Below are 18,035 nucleotides of genomic sequence, written 5' to 3'. Positions count from 1 at the left end.
ACATTTGAGAGTGACTCAAGTATCACAAAGAGGAATCTAACAATCTGGATGACCAGATCCAACCTGTCAGTAAAATTAAAACTGTGTTTCGTGCAGCTCGTTGCAAAAATAAGAAAGTTAGGATACTTTTTTTTTTTTTTTGTGGGACACATATGTCCCTTGTATCTTAAAAGGGTTAAAAAGAAGTCGCCAGGAAGTGATGTCTGAAACATTTTACACAGTGAATCTAAACAGCATACCAATTTGCATTGCTGAATTGTGCAGTTTGGCAATGACCCTGCCTCTGGGCAGTATGGACACAGACAGAGGTACTGACACTGAGGCACACTCATACAGAGCAAGAGAGCTCCTGTAAAAAACACAGCCCTGGACCTGAGCTGGAGGACTGAACACTACCGCCCAACACTGACCTCTGACCTCCATTACTCAGGAATTCACAAGATCAGCCCGTAAAGGACAGATTTTTGGCCCCCTTTTTTTATTCGTTTGAGCAGGCCAGGGTGGTCTAGAGACATCCGGACCAAGGCAGAATTCATTACCAGCCCCCCACCCACCCCTCCCTCCCTCCTCACTCTACAATAGCAAATCCCTCTGTACAAAGAGCAAGCATTTTAATATGTACCAAAGCTCAGCTGCTTGTGAGCATTCTGATTCCACGCTCTGGGTTAGGAGCTTTTGTTAACAATAAAAAAAAGACAGCATTACAAGTCTTCTTTTCCATGCTTCAGAATAAACTGCTTTTACACAGTAGCAACCAAAACAGGTTTACTTGGAATGCAATGGATGTTTTTATCAGTGTAAATACTATACAGTTCAGCTCATATTTATAAATCACTGCTGTAATAAGAGCAGTGAAATGTATTGATCAGCATGTGATACGGTCTTCCGCTATATATGCCATTAAAAGGATCAAATAAAGCATTGATCCTGCCACAAACTGAAGGACCATGCTAATGCTGAAAGTATGTTGGTTGAGAGGCTGGGCCTGGAATTGAAACAGCGGAACTGAATTCATCTCCAGGGCTCGACTGCTTCCAGAACTGCACCAACGGGATTCAAAGTCAGGAAAGAGGAAAGTGACCTGATCTTATACAATTATCCTCTGAAATAACCAGAATAACCTTCAACGCTCGGCCGACGACTGACAGATACACAGAACTTCCAATTTCAGTCCAGATACCAAAGCTTGCGTTTTCATTGTTGTTTTTAAAAGGTGCCAAACAGTAAAAGCAAAAACCACCCCGTGCTGACACGCTGCCTTGCAGGACTCTAATTAGCATGGTGCTGAGCGAGAGAGAGAGAGAGAGAGAGATGCATACGGTACATTCCACAGCTCTGCAGGATCTCTGAAATAAAAATCCTCCCCCCCCCCCCTCCTGTCCCCTTCCACCTGAAAACCAAGCACAGCCCCAAAAGGTCAAAAAACACTCCACTGGCAATCTCCTTGAAACTTCTTTATAAAAAGTTCACTACACTCCCTTGCTATGCCCTCCGCCTCTCGTATGGAGCCCTGTTAGAGAGAGAAGAAAAAAAAAAACCTTTCCTTTTTTTTATCGCAGCTGTCCCCACTTCATCTTAATTTAAAAGGACCGGCTTGTCTGAATGGGATTCAAAGCTACCTATTTACATCCACGGTAAGTAGCTCTTAACATGTCACTCTGTCACTCATGTTTTCACAGTGTCCTTGTCACAACATTCACACAAGTACACGCCAATGGGTTTCCGGTCTCCCCCTGAATGAATGGCATAAAGGAGTGCTGTAAGAGTGTGTTCTCTAATTGCGTTCTGCGGGGTATGGTATATTTGTATGTTGGTTTTAGTACACCAGGTCATTATTGCCATTGGCTGGCAGCCCAGTGTTCCCTCAACAAAAAAGTCAATTTTGACTTGCAGTATTCCCTTTATATTGTATAAGCTGCACCTTTTGTCAGTGATTTTCAAGAAATGTATCAGCGGCGAAGCACAAACTGAAACACTGTTGTATTTGGTGGTATCCAGCACAGTGCATGTGCAATTATCAGCCATTTAATTTAGCAGTTAAAAGAACAAAGATGTATTATTACCGCACTAATTAAAAGGGGGGGGGGGGAGGATTACAGTATTCTGTATAAATAGATACATCTATATAAAAGCAACTTTATATTTATATGCATTAGGCTGGATAGGCTTTAAGAAAAGCTTGGAAGTAAGGGTTAGCTAACCAAGCTTGCTTGCTCTTCTGAAAAATATACAGTCGCTTGCAATAAGTATATGCTAGATACAATACAAAGAACATCTAGAAGTGGAAATCTGCAGGGGAGAACGGGTATGATAGAGGACCTGTTTATATTGCAGCTCTCTGCCAGTTCTTTCAAAGAATCACAAGCACCAGGCCAGCACAGGGGCTAAAGATTGATTTGTGCAACAGTGCATGTTTGCAGTGAGTAACCAGACCCACAGATAGTGCACGGAGGACAGTGATAAGAAAGACTCAGCTTTACATGGTACTCCACTGGTAAAATATGCAGGACTGCAGATTTTTTTATTTTGTTTTTTTACTTCGGTGCAATGTTCCATCATTTTTAAAAGGAAAAAAAAAAAGTCAACATTTTCTACAAGAAAACAGTGTACAAAAAAGCCTAGCAAAGTGTAGTGAAGCATAGTGAAAGCACGAGCAAGCAGGAAATATCAAGTAATTAAAGCATTGTAAACGCAAAGGGCAGCCATTGTTAAACCTGGCCCAGGGAATTTCTTTCATAGCGTTTCCTTGGATTAGACTTGCTTTGATGGTCACAGAGTTACTCAACGTTTTCTGTTCATTACTGCTCCACTTTGGAGTAACGATACAGACTGATAATGTTGCAGGAATCTCATTTCCAAAATGTGACAGCTTCGTCCGTCAAGAAATATTCCCCGGGACACAGTCCACCAAGATGCTTTCAACACAAAAGGGTTTAGCAATGCTGGATTATACTTCAGGAGGAAAACACCTGTGTTAATAGAAGCCAGACGAAAAGTATACTGGATGAACAGACCTCAGAGCCTTGAGGCCAACACAACAACTCACGAGCGCTGTGATATTACCAATGAACCCCTGCGACAGTCTCTAACACAGCTCACACTGCCAACATCCAACACACACAATCCCAGAGCCCTGACAGCAAGAACAAGAATTCAAAGTCTGTTCACATTTTAGTGGCACAGACTCTGCTACGTGTGTCAATCCATTTGATCATTATTATTTCCAGCAACTGGTGCAGAGAGGTAGGCAGAGAATATACACTACTATCCCGTATTTACTGGATAGTAAGCAACTTTATCTAATCTGCGGTTTTCACTTCTCATGAAGATGAGGCCTGGGTGTGTTCTGCATATAATTGTGCAAGCTGTCCCCTCTGGATCACTGCACCGGTGAATCGGGGTGTGAGGATCCATCACGCACGCTTTCTTTCTTGATATCTCATATCGTAATTGATACAACGTAGCTCATTGTATCATATGTATCGTGACACATAACATATCATGACATAACCAAGACACAGGGCTTGATTCCATCGAGTGATACTGCAGTGAGATTTAAGCCAGGCAAACGCTAAACTGATTTCACTGCTAGCTCTCAAACACCACAGCGACCAGCAGCAGAGCCCAGATCAATCACATCATTCCACTAACAGTGCCTACACATTCCTTCCTCGCAATAAAGGACAAACAAGGGTATCAGAAGCCAGCTTGCTCGCCCCGGTGATGTCAGGGCTCTGATTAGAAGACCTGTGTGGAGAGGCACGCTTTCCTGCGGGGCTCCCCGGGGGGAGGGACCGCACTGTTTTAAAGCAATCAAAGCCTCTTTCATTTGATTTGCTCTGAATATCTCGCTGACTGACTCAAGCTGACAGATGTGGAGCACACAGAGTCATTACGCATGGCAATATGAATCTAAATACTCCTGCACCGCTCGGGGGGAACAATTCCACAACCCCCCCCCCCCCTCCGGGATCTGAAAATTAATCATTCAAAAGACTCTTTTTTCTGTAAAGATTTTCAAAGCATAATTTTGTGATTGCTGGGTTTCCAATGTGTTTTACAATGCCTACCCGTGCTATACCATGCTTTCACTATGCTGCTATGGTAAACTTTGAATACTGTCACCCTCAAACCACAGACCCTTTCCCACTGTATGTATATTGTATTTAGGTGTGATGATAAGCAGATCAATAAAATAGCCTGGGGGGGGGGGGGGGGTGAAGCAGGATTTATAAAGAGTTGAAGGGCGGCTGTATCACTGAACTCAACCCCAGCATTCTTAACACCAGAGGAACTCCAGTAGAACACTGCTAAAGGGAATGTGACTTGAGCCCAGACCCCTTTGTTGTGGAAACAGCACTAGTAAAGGATCAAAAGGTTAAATAATCTTGATGATGACAGCATTTTCAATCGGATAAAACGAAGAAAATTAGCTGTTTCCTCTACTGTACATTCCAGAGCTGTGCATTATTCTTTCTTCAATAAAAAAAAAGCCTTCTGCCTTATCAAAGGCAGTCCCCATCTCTCTCAGCGGATTCTTTAGAGAACTCGAGAGCAGCCGTTTGAAAACAATGCTCAGAGTCTCCAAGGCAGAGGCGCCGACTGAACCCAGGTCACAACCTTTACTGTAACAGAACTGCAACAAACTCAAACAAGGACACAGGAGGGGCAGCCCAACAAAAGAGCCCATTATCAACAAACCAAACGCATCCATTTAAAAGCAGCCTCAAGCATCTCACAAATGTACAGTACGTGTGACACGCGATTAAACAGGTGATTTGTAATGCTGGGGCGAATCTGACAAAGGAATGATTTATGATTGCCTCACGCTATAAACCAGTAATTGTAAAAAATATCATTTAAATGTATTCATTACTGTACCTTGTTATTTACAATGGGGTTTTATTGTCTACAGTGTAATACACTTCCTTTCTGTAAATCCTGCCACAAAGTCACAGATACTGGGCAGCTATAGATGGCTTCCCCTCTACTATGGCATTAGCATATACAGCATATTGCAAATACATCTTAGCATGAACCAAACTGCACAGGTTAGCGTAGCACTGTGGAAGCAATGTATACCTTCTTGACAATCTTAAAAGGAGGAGAGAGATTATAGACCACAGAGTCAATCTAGTCTCAGGAAATCACATGATGCGGTGACATTTCAACTCTGCTGGGGCCCCCTTCTTCAGACTACTACAGTTCAAAAGTCACCTCATCATCAGGTGATTTCTTTGGAATCAAGATCATAAGAGAATGATAAGAGAAAGGTGAAAAAAAAAACAAAGATGACATCTGAAGCGAGTTATCCATTCATCATCGCAGAACAAACCCAACAAAGGCTGCTGCTGTTCAATGCAATTACAATCACAGAACAGTTTGAATGAACGTGACTGATGAGAGAGCCAAGTAATATAAGATTCCTTTTATTACAAAGGAAAGCCATCCTCCAATTGTTCTCGATTCACAGAACCTTCAGGGTGGAAGCTTCTCTTGCTGGTATACAGTTACAGAGGCACAGAGAGAGGAACATCCACTCCATGTGTACAGCATCTGCTCAGTATCTCTGGCACACCAAGCCAACGCTCACCCTGCAGCCTCATGGATTGAAAGAGATGCTCAAGCCGCTTCAATGGGAAATCAATGGGCTCCATTATAGGAGGAATAAAGTTATGTAGATGGACTACCTTATCTAAGGAAACACATTCAAAAATACAAAAAAAAAGAAATACAATTAGTTTTGACACTATGCATCTTTGCCAATTTCTTTCATGGAATCTCAGTGGGACTAAAGCATATTGCTTAAAAAAATGTATGGTATAATCTTTCATAACTTTACATTTACAAAATGAGATTTTAAATATCTTTTTCAATCCAGAAGAAACTGTCCACTCCGTTCGCGGAGACTTTCTGTCGATGGCAGCAGAGAATAATCACACGTGACACGCATGTCAAAACAGCAGCAAACAGCCCTGCTGAAAAGTCGCATTGATTTCAGGTCCATCAAGGCCATGCCAATAAAAGCCTTTAAATATAAAGTGGAATTGGCCTTTCAATCCCTGTAATCGAACAGGCTGAAACCCAGACAGGAGATTTGATCCAGATAACAGATTCCAATAGTATGTTGGCGATAGAAATGTTTCAGACTGATAGATACCTGCCCTTGCACATCATTTCCTAAGCTCTGATGCTCCATCAAAATGACAGGCTTTAAGAGCTCATGTAAAGAAGCCTATGGTTGAGTGTTCCTTTCCTCCGATCGCCTACACAACTTGGGAATTGGTTTGGACTTGTGGAGTGTCCGGCTTGTTGATTCCGCCACTTGCATCTGCTTGGACTAATCCATTTGGAATTGTGATACCCACTTTTCTCTGGTTTGCAAAAACGTTGAAGATCTGCCAAGTGTTAAATGTCCAGGGCTGCTGCCTCAGAGCTCCCGAAGAGGAATGCAAGTGCAATTACCCGGCCTTTGTGTTCTTTCTACTCACCCTCTTGCATGTTTACAGAGGGGCCAGGAAGACATTTTTCCAAACAATTACCCCATTCTCCAGCCCAGAGACGCTAATGTCTGCAAGAGCACATTTTGCTGCAAAACAAACACCAAACATTCCCCAGACTAAAAGATAGCATTGACTTAGCAAGTGCCAAAGGATGGATGGTGATAGTTGAAGTAATGTATGGGAGCATTCCTTACAGTCCTGGCTAAAATAAATAAAAAGAGAATGCAGATTGGCGTAGCTGCGTTCACGCTTACAGCAGAGGGCACGTCCGTCTTAATGACTGTACTGCATGATTGGATCTGTTTCATAATGTACCAGCAAGAAGGGGTGCACAAACCAGCCATAGTGAAAAATACATATACCGTGTTAAAGCTGACATTTAATATACCAGATCTCAGTCACTGGCTGACAAACACATTCCCCCGTGCAGCTTTTGGGAGATGAGCCCTTAAGACTGGCACGTTGATAGAGGACCTCAGGTTAATATGGTAGCAGTGGAATTAATCTGTAGCACATGCAAATAAAAACCTCTCAACACATGAATGCAAGGAGGGGTGGACTTTGTGGCAGTTCGTACTCCAGCAATACAGACTTCTGAAAAAGACAAGCCCCCAGCCCCCCACCCCAAATCAATGTTATTGGCCCTTCCTTTTTTTTGCACTCCAGTGGTAGGAGCAAAGACTATCCTGCTCTTAATTAGCACTCTTAGTTGCAGCACAATTTCATTTGTTTCCTCCAAATGTATTCTGATCTACAGTCGTTCTCCCCTGACCTGTGAAAAATGAGTCATTGAGCTTAGTGACAGTGGTAAGTGCGAAACGCAACATCAAAGATGCGTAATGAGGGGGCCCTCTTAAGACTGACAAAGAAACGCCATTAATCAAGGAATGCGGGAGAGGTGGCGGCCCTTTGGCAGGCATGTGATCTGGGCTTTCTCTGTTCCCCACCAGAGGAGGGCAGCCTGCTGTGCCGAGCTCTTCAACCCAGAGAAAAGGAATTTCCACCCTCTCCCATTTCCACCCCCCCATCCCTGGCAGCCAGCAACTCTTTGATGGTTATATGTCAACATGACCTCTTTGTCATCACGGCTACAAAAGGTGGGTGCATTACACTCCAGGATACGTTTTTACAAACACACACAGGCACATACAAATCGGTTAATGTAACATGTGTTGACATGTACTGGCCTGTTGTGGAGGTCCCGTGTTATTACTGTACTGTTTCATTTTCTAGAGAACCTGAAGCGTTTGTAACCTAACATGTACGTTTTATATTTTTTTATTATTGTACAACAAAAGAGTTTCTTCTGAAAGACGTGCGAAAGAAATGAAGGTAGCTGCGGGTAGCCAAATCACAAATGCCTCCCGGATCACAATTTATTTATCCCTAATCTTTCTTCTCTCCATACCGCTGCTTTTTTGATTTTTTTTATTAACCTTAGGGTCAAACACAGGATTATGATCAGTATCATACATCAAACAAAAACCAACGCTTCATTCATGCTTTCCAAATGCATACTAGTCAGCCAGCGGGTCGCCAATACCTCAAAGTTTTCAGCACCGAATGGAACCCCAGAAAGTAAATTATAACTCACAAAGCTCAAACTCTTTCCAATTAATGGTTAAATAAAAAAGAAAAGAAAAAGGGAGAACAAAGGATCGTTCTTCTATTGATCATAATAACATTTTGTAGGGCCTTTATAATCAGTTGCTTGGTGACAGACCTCCATGAGAACAATGCATTGAAAATCTGTAATAGGCGGCTTGATCCACTGTAAACCTCCCGTAAGGTCATTGAAATGATAAAAAGCATCCTGGGGACACGCTGAGCCAAACCTAATGAGGAACACTAAATGGATAAAAAAGCCTTCAAAAGAGATAGCATTTACAGAAATAGAGTGCTTCCTGGAATGGGCTGCGATTGAAGGAGGCAACAGGGGCTCCGGTTTCATGAACCCCCTAGCTGTGAGCTGGGGAATAGGACACAGCTAATAAGACAGCAATTTATGACCAGGGATTTCTTTATCTTTGCAGAATACCCTATTGGGGGGGGGGGGGGGGAGCCATAAAGACATGGGGCTAATCATGCCAAATCACCCCCCACTGCCCCGCCACAGTGCAGCCTGTCACCGTGCTACTGCCATAGACTGCCATTACCTAAATTACTAATTGAGCATGAGAACTAATGCTATTAAATCCTGTGGAACAAAAAGACTGTTTGGTCTTCAGAAACTGCACCCCAACTAAAGTTCACTTCAGAAATAACTAAGTGGCCCTTCACTTTACAGCAGTCCTTCAAGTAAAGCTGATAAAAGTGTGAGGAACACTGCACACAAGCAGTGTTAGCGCATGGATACCATTTAAGATATTCTACAGGTTTTACCATGTACTCGCTTGTAAAAACCTAAAAAAGGAATCCACTCACAAGCTTGATTGTGTGCGTCTTAGTGCGTCTGTGTGACTTGTGCATTTGCCATAAAGTTCCAATCCCGTTTCACTGTGTAACGTACACTTTATTTGAGGCAAAATTGTAAGAAAGTGAACAGACACATCTGCCTTTGAATCCACTGAAAAAGACATTTTGTGGCAACTTAGGGTTTACTTGGTTTCTTGTGGCTCTCCCTGGACAGGCAGGGCACACGTTCACAGACTCTTACCAGCACCTTGGCAGCGTGGAGACGGAGGAGGAGTGTGAATCCCGCGGGACCATTGACGAGGGATTACATTCAGTTAATGGAGCAGCAGCTCTGTGTACCGGGGTCACTGACTGCGCCGGCACCACACTGACAACCACTCTCTCCTCATAAACCACAACAATTACGAGCCGTTCAGTGTGGCTGCTGAATAAACCTCCAGGTCTACGTGTCTTTGTGCTAAACCACTGTGGCTTGCTTTGTTACAGTACATGGTGTATTCAGCAGTGGCGACCAGCAGGGGAAAAGAAAGGACTTGGTACAGTTACCTAGCGGTTACAGCTACCATCGTTCTGACTTCAATAAAGGCACTGTGTTGGTGCTCCTTTAGGGTTTATATCCACTCTGTATCATCTCCTATCGGAAAAGCTGAATAATGATTTGCGTTTGTTCGACAGCTCGGTCTCGCTGGCACTTGTTCAAATTTCTGAAAAAACGGCGTGTGGGCTGGGGGTGGTGATGACTGACATATCGGTTCATTTGCTTTTTACAGTAAACTGCACAGCAGCCCGGAACTCTAACCCTTCCCTCACAACTCAATCACCGAGTCAGCCACATCTACACTGTTTATGCTCAACAGCTTCTGCACAGTAACAAGATATTACTTCTTCCTAAAACGATTTCCAAAGGAGGAGCGGCAGCTCACCGCTCTCTTCACACCTTACCTGTCAGAAGAAACCAGGTGAATTTGAACAAATGGACGAACACACAATTCTCCTGTTGCTAAGAAAACAAATTACCCAATTGGATGTTGTTGTTTTAGCATATTGTAATACGGCTTGCATAGCGGTCAAGTGCTGCAAAACATGAGAAGAAGACCATGCACACAGCACATGTTCTGAATATGTGTTGCATACATGCAGTGTCACTCAAATCCTTTCTACTGAAGAAAGGTTTCAATATTACTAGGTGGCTGCTTGAGAATGTCCACCCGAGACAATGGAACTCGTTTCACAAGGGGGTCGGATAGGAACCCACGCCTCCAAAGGGTGAAAGGCATGCTGCAACATCCCGCCACCAAGACTAAAGAGTTCCCCTCAAGATTGATCTCATCTCAGATAACACATTAGATAGTCATTAGGGGGGAAAACAATATCCTGGCTCTGTCAGCTCTGTTACTCACTGCCCTCTATTAAAAGAGCGCGATTAGCCCTGTTTGGAGTTCGTACACCCAGATCTCAAAGCCTCTTTAAACCCATAGTCACATGCTATCTTGTCATCCATTACAGGTGGAATGGACTCATTCAAGTAGAAGGTTTTGAAAGAGTTCAGACTTCACTCCTCCAGGGGTAATGTTCAAGGCTGTATTGTTTTTTTCACGGTTATATCTGATTTCACAATTTCAGTGAAATTTGTTGTGTAATAACTCTAAAAGATTTTGTAGATATTAGGTTTATATCATGGGACTATCTATTTTTAGACCTCGAAAGCAATACAGTGCAGGCAATGTTACATGATTAAGAAGGACAGGTTCATTATGAAAGCATAGCCCAAGGTCAAGAAGGATCAGAATATGACCTCTCAGGAGCGCTTTGGGGTTCATAATCCAATAGGAACAAGCCACAGTCATCAAACCCATGACCAAATACAGGAGCATTCCATTCCCAGAAAACACAAGAGCTGGATCTGCAAATGAATGCTGATTTGGATCAACCATGTTCGACGGGTACTTTACTTTACTGAACATTCAACAACGTTAAAGGTTTACCTTGGTTCTTTTTCAATGAAACTGCTCAAGCTTGCATTACCCAAGCCCTGATCTATAGTAACATACTCACCGACGTACTCAAAGTTGAAAGTGTGGTGCTGCCGAGTTTGTTTTCATTAATTCCATTCGGCCATACCTCTGACCTTTGCATCCCCAACAGTCATGTGCTAAAACCCGCTGGGGGTTCCATACACTCACTGAGCCACTCTCGATTCTGCACTACATTATATACAGAAGCTTTCGTCCTCATAAATTATTAGGATGACATTGATGTTCCTCAAGGTAGAAACATAGGGAGCCACCTTACCAAAACACTGCTTTAGCAAAGTCTGAACAAGCTATACATTACCAAGTGCAGAAGAATGCACATCTTAATTCTACCTTTTCATTTCAAGTTGCACATGTGTGCTAGTGTATACAAAGCAAAACAGTCTTTCCCCTTTAAAGAACATGTACAAAGAAATGAAAAAATCCATTATGCATCTTCAAAAAATTGAACGCAAAATAAACAGCATTTCAATGGCTGAAACTTTAGGACTTTAAGAAAAGATTTCCATGTAAACCCACAGGGACGAAACTGTAAGCCTCTTGAGAAACATTAAACTGCCTTAAACTGCACATGCGCTTTAAAAAATGCTAAGGAATGACTGAAGATACATTTCTGGTGATTGTACAAATCTATACTGTATGGGGGTGATGCAATTGCATTTTTTAGTTAAATATTTAAAGAAAGTATTTTACTTTAGCCATCTGTGTACATCAACCATCAAATGATAGTATCCCGAGTTCCTGTTAAACTACTTGTCTGTGTGTTTGTCTGTATATCTAGATCCACATGTGTGCATTGCTTTCCTTGGGAGGAGTGCCGACTAAGATAAATTGTGTTCTTCCGAGGTGCCCTTGTGTTGACAGCCATACAATCAATAAAAGACATATGTGCTTGGATTAAGAGAATAGGTCTTAAAATTGAAACCAATGATTGTTCCGGGGCTTAGGCAATGCAGTTGTTTCTGACCTTAATATTCTCAACTATCTCAAAAGATACCAGAGAGGATATATTGTTCTGTGAATTGCTGTTCAATCACCCAGGACTTCATACTGCTACGATCTGATTAAATAATCATAGAGACTCCTGAGCAGAGCGAGGTGTAAATCAGACACATTCTGAAGAGGCAACGAGAAACAAAGCCTGAGGTCCATTAGAATCTAATTACATGCAAACTGTTTTTTTTAATTAAAATATGTCTATGATAAAGCATTCCTAGAACAAACCTTGTCATTTTACTGTACACGCCCCACACTGTAATCCTGCAGTTTCCTTCAAATAAATGATTGTGAAATGATATTTATTTTTTATAGAGAGGCTGTAGGAATACACCAAGAGCCAGAGCTAGCAAGATCAAGTACGAGGCTTGTTGTACAGCACTGTGTGCAGCCATGTGAATTTCAAACATTAAAACCTGACATTCAGAAAGAAATATATTACTGTCACACATGGGCTTATAGATTCAGCAGCCAGTGTCACTTACATTACAATAGAGCTCGAAATTTCTACTCTGACATTTTCATTTTTGCCTCCACAAAAGGCAATCTGCCGCCTCGTATTACTGTGGCCCTTGAAAGCACAATACTAGAGCTATGAAAGCAAAAAAAAAAAAAATTATATTGAAGGCATTTGTGCGCATCCAAGCTTTTTATTAAAAAAATAAATAAATAAAGGGGTGGCCAATATAAGGCATTTTGTATATTAGAGAATGTCTCTACAAAGTCATACAATAGATTTCAGCAATGGTAAACCAACCATGCACACCTCACTTAATTGTTGATTTTAATGGAGACGGGACAATGCATTTCGACACATTGCGTGTCTTATAGAATACAGAATACATCTTAAAGAATACAGAACATTTGTTCTGGTTTGTGTGACCAGTCCCATTTCACACGAATAGCAACAAATAAGCGAGGTATGCATGATTGGTTTACCATTGCTATGAAATGGCAAGGTCATTGTAGCCACAATATTATTGTGCCTACCTGGTCATATACTGTAGCAGCAAGCAGAATTATTATTCAGTTATTCGTGTGGATTATAACTTGTCATACCTAAACGTGCCTAGGATTTAACACCAGTTCAGTTTGCAGTATATATTAATATCTATTAGGGATTTGGGGCAGCCGCTGCTTTATTACAGTTAGTGTGCTACACTGTGTATACAAACACTGTGGATACACAAGCTTTTGCCATGAAAGGGATGACTTACTTGCAGCCTGCACTTTTGCTTTCCGGCTGACCACCAGCCCAAAGTGGTTCTGGGCGACGCAGTCATAGTCCCCTTCATCCGAGGACCCGTCGGCCTTCGTCTTCTGGAACCTGGTGATCGCCAGCGATCCATTGACAAACATGGCATTGTTCTCACCGTCCAATAGGAGCACACCGTTTCTCCTCCACGACGTGGTGATTGGCTGGATGCCATCCACTTGGCAGTGTAGCATCAAAGGCTGCTCCTGGACAGCAATGATGTCACTGGGTTCCACAGCAAAAGCGAGCTCTGCGCAGTGACCGACCTCTGCAAAGAATACGATAAAATAAATAAATACATAAATAAATAAAATATGGAGATTAACCGTACTAGAATGTACACTAAACACTTTAATACAGGAGAACATTAGATGAGTAGCTGATCAGCCACGCATCCTCACAGGGTTTTTAAATTCTAAATATAAAAAACAATAACAAAAGACGCAGCGCTTTTCTCCGCGCCGCACATAAATACAAATAATAATAAATAGGGGCGGGACACTCCGCCACAGCGCCCCGTTGTACGCCTGTTTATTCATTTGAAATGCCCAGTTCGAATGTAGCCTCACCAGTTTCGTTACCTTACCTCACATTACCTTGCTTGAGGCCTAATCGCATACAGTAAAAACAAACCACATACTGTGCTCAGATATATAAACACAGAGAGTCCCAGAGCAGGCCCCTAGCACAGAGGAGTGTGAAGTGGCACACAATCCTCACAGACAACTGCAAAATTCACTTATTCCCTTATAAACAACTTTTTTTTTATTTCAGTATTACTGGTTAACTATCTGCATTCCAATACTACTGGTACATTTCTGTGTTTGGCATTACGTTACATTGACATGCGTTATTATAAAACAGAACACCTTTGTTTTATAGTTTACTATGGAAACATTTCCTTTATCCCATTCGGGAAAAAAAAAAAAAAAAAAAAAAATATATATATATATATATATATATATATATATATATATATATATATATATATATTCCTGTTCAGAGTTTTGCGGTTAGGACATGAAAAATCTTTGAAACAAGATGATGCCTCGTTGTCATGGTAACCCTGTACTTCACAGGAGTGCATTCAGCCCTTTTAAAACTGTCACTAAGCACCAAGTCTCAAAAAACCCTTTCCCTTTCCTCATACAAAAAAGAAATCTGTTTAAAACAGGACGGCCTTCAGCTTCAGTGTATGTTACTAAGTTCAGTAGAGCTGTACAGCCTTTCAATGCAGCCAGGTAAACTCAAACTGACATAAGAATGTTTAATATCAGTCTCTGTGGAGGGGGGTTCCACACAGTTCTCTCAGATCTGCAGGACACCAGTAGTCACAGTAAAATCCCATCATCAGGACTTGAGACTTGAATGCATTTTTGCCCCTGGCTAGTAAATTCCATTGTCTCCCTCCAAGTCAAACTTAAGTTACTTAAAACAGCATTATCTGCCTCAAGTAAGCTGTCTAGGTCAATCATATGTTGACATGTTCGTGTTTTACCTCCACTGTAATGGGATCTGCAGAGAATCAAAGCGAGTTGTGCAAACTGCTTGTTGTTGCTATTTCAATAATGATAAAAGTACATCCTCCAGACATTACAAGTAGCTGTGTTGAAGCTGCAGTGTCCCACGTTCACATCCAATTTTAAAAATTGATATTTCATTGTAGACCGGACCTCGTTCGCTAGTTTTATAATGGAAGCTGCAGGCACACAAGCAGAAAGCTTTCTTGCCGTGTCGCTAAACATGCTCCAGCTACCTTCAGCAGCAGGAGGTTATTAACATCATCGTTAAGCTCTGCTGTAGCTCAGGGAAGCCAAACATATTGCACTTTGGACCCCTCACCAAAAACGACTTGACAAAATGTGCATCACAAGATGACTTCTTGTATGGTTCTTGTAACACAAGACTTTGCTACCTCTGTAAACTTGTTTTCCCCTCACAGAGTGTACATTTCTTCCAAACAACGTGAAACGCACTGTTCTATCTTTTGTGGTCAGCATTAATCCCCCGTTCTGCTCCACTTGTTAGTACGAGCTGTTTAGACAGGAGACGTAAATTAACACACAGTACAGCGACAGCATGTTTTCCACCAACTGGCTTACTGTGCATCCAATGTATTAGTGTCTAAAACCCATTTAGACATGAATATCATACAGCAGATAGCCTTTTGCATTTATTGATTAGCTCATGGAAGTAATGAAGGTGAGGAATTATCTACGGAGCTGTCTGTATACTGTGAATAACATAAACCAGTTTTCACAGCCTATATGTGTGCTCTTATTAGATGAGGTATGGTCTACTAATGCTAGCTGGATACAGGCGTATGTATACACAAGGAATTATCTTTGACACTGGCATTTAAGTCACTTAGATGTACAGCATATACTACAAGGCTTTTCAAAGTGGGACATTCTGAGAAATATACACAAGAAGCAGTCCTAACGTTAGACAATCTTCTAACATTTTCTTGTGTAAATTTAAACAGAGCACATGCATACGGTAGTGTCTATCTAGTTGTGTTTAAAGCATGCAGTACAGATACTGCAGTCTGCCCCCAGTTTGGATTCTGTCCCCAGTGATTTCAGAGTCTTGTGTTGTACTTTGGGAATTCCGTTTGCCACCATGCTTCTCTGCAGTTTCATCTACCGGACTCAGCAGATGAATGGATGCAGAGTATGTACAGATCCCCAGCACTAACACTGTATGCAGAGGCTTAACCCTCCCCAAGCAGGACCATTGAACACTTTTTCTATAAAAGTGTGTGGGGGGGAACAAATATACAAGCCACTTTATCTCCAAGCTCGCTTTAAAAGTGGAATGGTTGCCAACTCCTGAAGCACACTCAGGTCTTGCATTACTTCAGCACGAGCGCTAGCTTGGCTGGGGGGGGACCTGAATCAATGGAAGTGGAGCTTGTAGTTTAATGGTGACATTGATATAAGAGCAATCACAGTGTCTCAGCACAATGCCGACTCCCACCACATGCCATCCGAAGCCACTCTACTTCATGCAACTCATTAAAAAAAATACAAAAATCAGGGAAATCTCATGCATCAAGTGGTTTAATATTTAAAGCACTGGGATTTACTGTAGCATTCACCCGCTGGTACACTTTGTTTTAATCCTGTTTTTATATCTGATCTGTGGGCTGAGCTGCTGATTGGAGGCATGACAATGGTTCCTCTCACTGTGATAATTCTTTGACTATCTGGGAATAGCGTTGACATTACTAGGGGACTCTGATTTGCCAAAATCCTCAGTTATTACGCAAACGTGAGCATGATGCTCCTGTGCATTAGTTCTGCAACTGTTCCAAATATACTGAATCAGCACCTTACCAACAATTAAAGTATAGGGTTCTTCTGATGTAAAACAGTGTAGAAAAAATACCTTAATGCCCAGAAAATAAAACACTCCACTTAAACATACAAATGGCACAGCTTCTTCAAGAACTCATCCATGTCCACATTGAATGCCATTTGTAAAGCTGCACTTAATGCACAATGAAAATGTGTAGTAAGCATGTTAAGGACTTTTAGGAAAACAAACACCACAGCGAGCACCTACTGATTCTTTGGTGAAGGACGCATTAACCACCTAGGGCTTCGTCTGCAAGTTCAGCATGGGGGTACACGAGTGAAAGGAAACCTGGGAATTTGCATTGTAGAAATAAGCACCACTCTGCAGCCTATCAGAATGTGATTCTTTGCAGGGGTTCTGCAAGCAGGTCAACACAGCAAGGGGATGCCTTGGGCTTTGCAGGCAGGCTGTATTGAATAAACAGTTGATCCAGACACAAGGCAATCACCTATACAGAATGAACTAATTTTGCATCATAAAGCTGAATGAAACCTGCTGAATAATGTTAACATATTGAATTACACACCGCATTGTAGTTTTATACTGACAATTGAAAAAATGTGACATTTCGAAATCTAACATGAAATGCTGTACTACTATTATGGCTTCCGGTAGACTTTAGCGATATCATTTTGTAGTTTCTTTGATTACATGATGTTAATTTTTTTTTTTTTTTACATAATATCTCAATCCTGAAATTCTAAGTGAGTCAAAACTTTTGGCCATAGCTGTAGACTTTAAATTTGATTAAACAACTTGGACTTTGAAGTGGCTCAGAAGAGCTTGAAAGACCAGCCATGAAGAGCCTCTTGTTAAAGCCGCGCAGTGTGGGGGCGTATGTTGTCCTAACAAGCCATTCGGATGCCTAGGATCATTCAATAGTGACAGCTGAAGAGCAGCTTCCTGTCTGACTAGCCTATTATATACTATAGGGGGAAAAAACACCAAGAACTGAACCTGAATCCTATTGTTTAGCCTTTTCCAAACATGTGAACACACACTGTCAAAGTGAAACATACATGGGATCTTCAAATGATAAGAGACTGCGGTATAAAATGAAACTATTAATTGTTACTGAATGTGCCAAAAAAAACCACTGAATATCCAGAATTTATAAATCTACGTTAAAACACACACACACACACACACACACACACACACACACGATAGCCAACTTGTAATATTTGTATCTAAGATAAATTGAGTAAATGGCAGGAAATAAAGTAATGTATTCTGCTGTGAGTGAGTGCGAGACATCTGATCACAGTCCTTACTATTCTGAGTGTCTCACAGAACAAAACCCGGGAATCTCATATCCTGTGTCTTTCCTTGAAAGCAGGCTTTGCCTTGATAGACAATAGCTGTCAATCATCCAGAACAAAGCAGCCCAGAAAATAAATCAAATTTAAAAAAAAAACAGAGAGGAACTGCCTTAGCTTTTAATCTCAATATAGCATCACTCCAGCAAATCGC

At 41.6% G+C, this 18,035-nt stretch overlaps 1 protein-coding gene across 1 annotated transcript in view; it reads right to left on the bottom strand.

Moving 5' to 3' along the window:
* LOC117429301 (immunoglobulin superfamily DCC subclass member 3-like) overlaps nt 1-18,035 on the bottom strand; it is a 63,460-nt gene that overhangs the window by 42,556 nt on the left and 2,869 nt on the right. The window contains exon 2 of the mRNA XM_058999028.1: nt 13,165-13,470. Within this exon, the coding sequence (XP_058855011.1) occupies nt 13,165-13,470 (306 nt within the window). The remainder of the gene's footprint in view (nt 1-13,164; nt 13,471-18,035) is intronic.

This window comes from Acipenser ruthenus, chromosome 24 (genome assembly GCF_902713425.1).
Source record: "Acipenser ruthenus chromosome 24, fAciRut3.2 maternal haplotype, whole genome shotgun sequence".
Classification (NCBI taxonomy): Eukaryota; Metazoa; Chordata; class Actinopteri; order Acipenseriformes; family Acipenseridae; genus Acipenser; species Acipenser ruthenus.
This window is presented reverse-complemented; position numbering and strand designations above follow the sequence as displayed.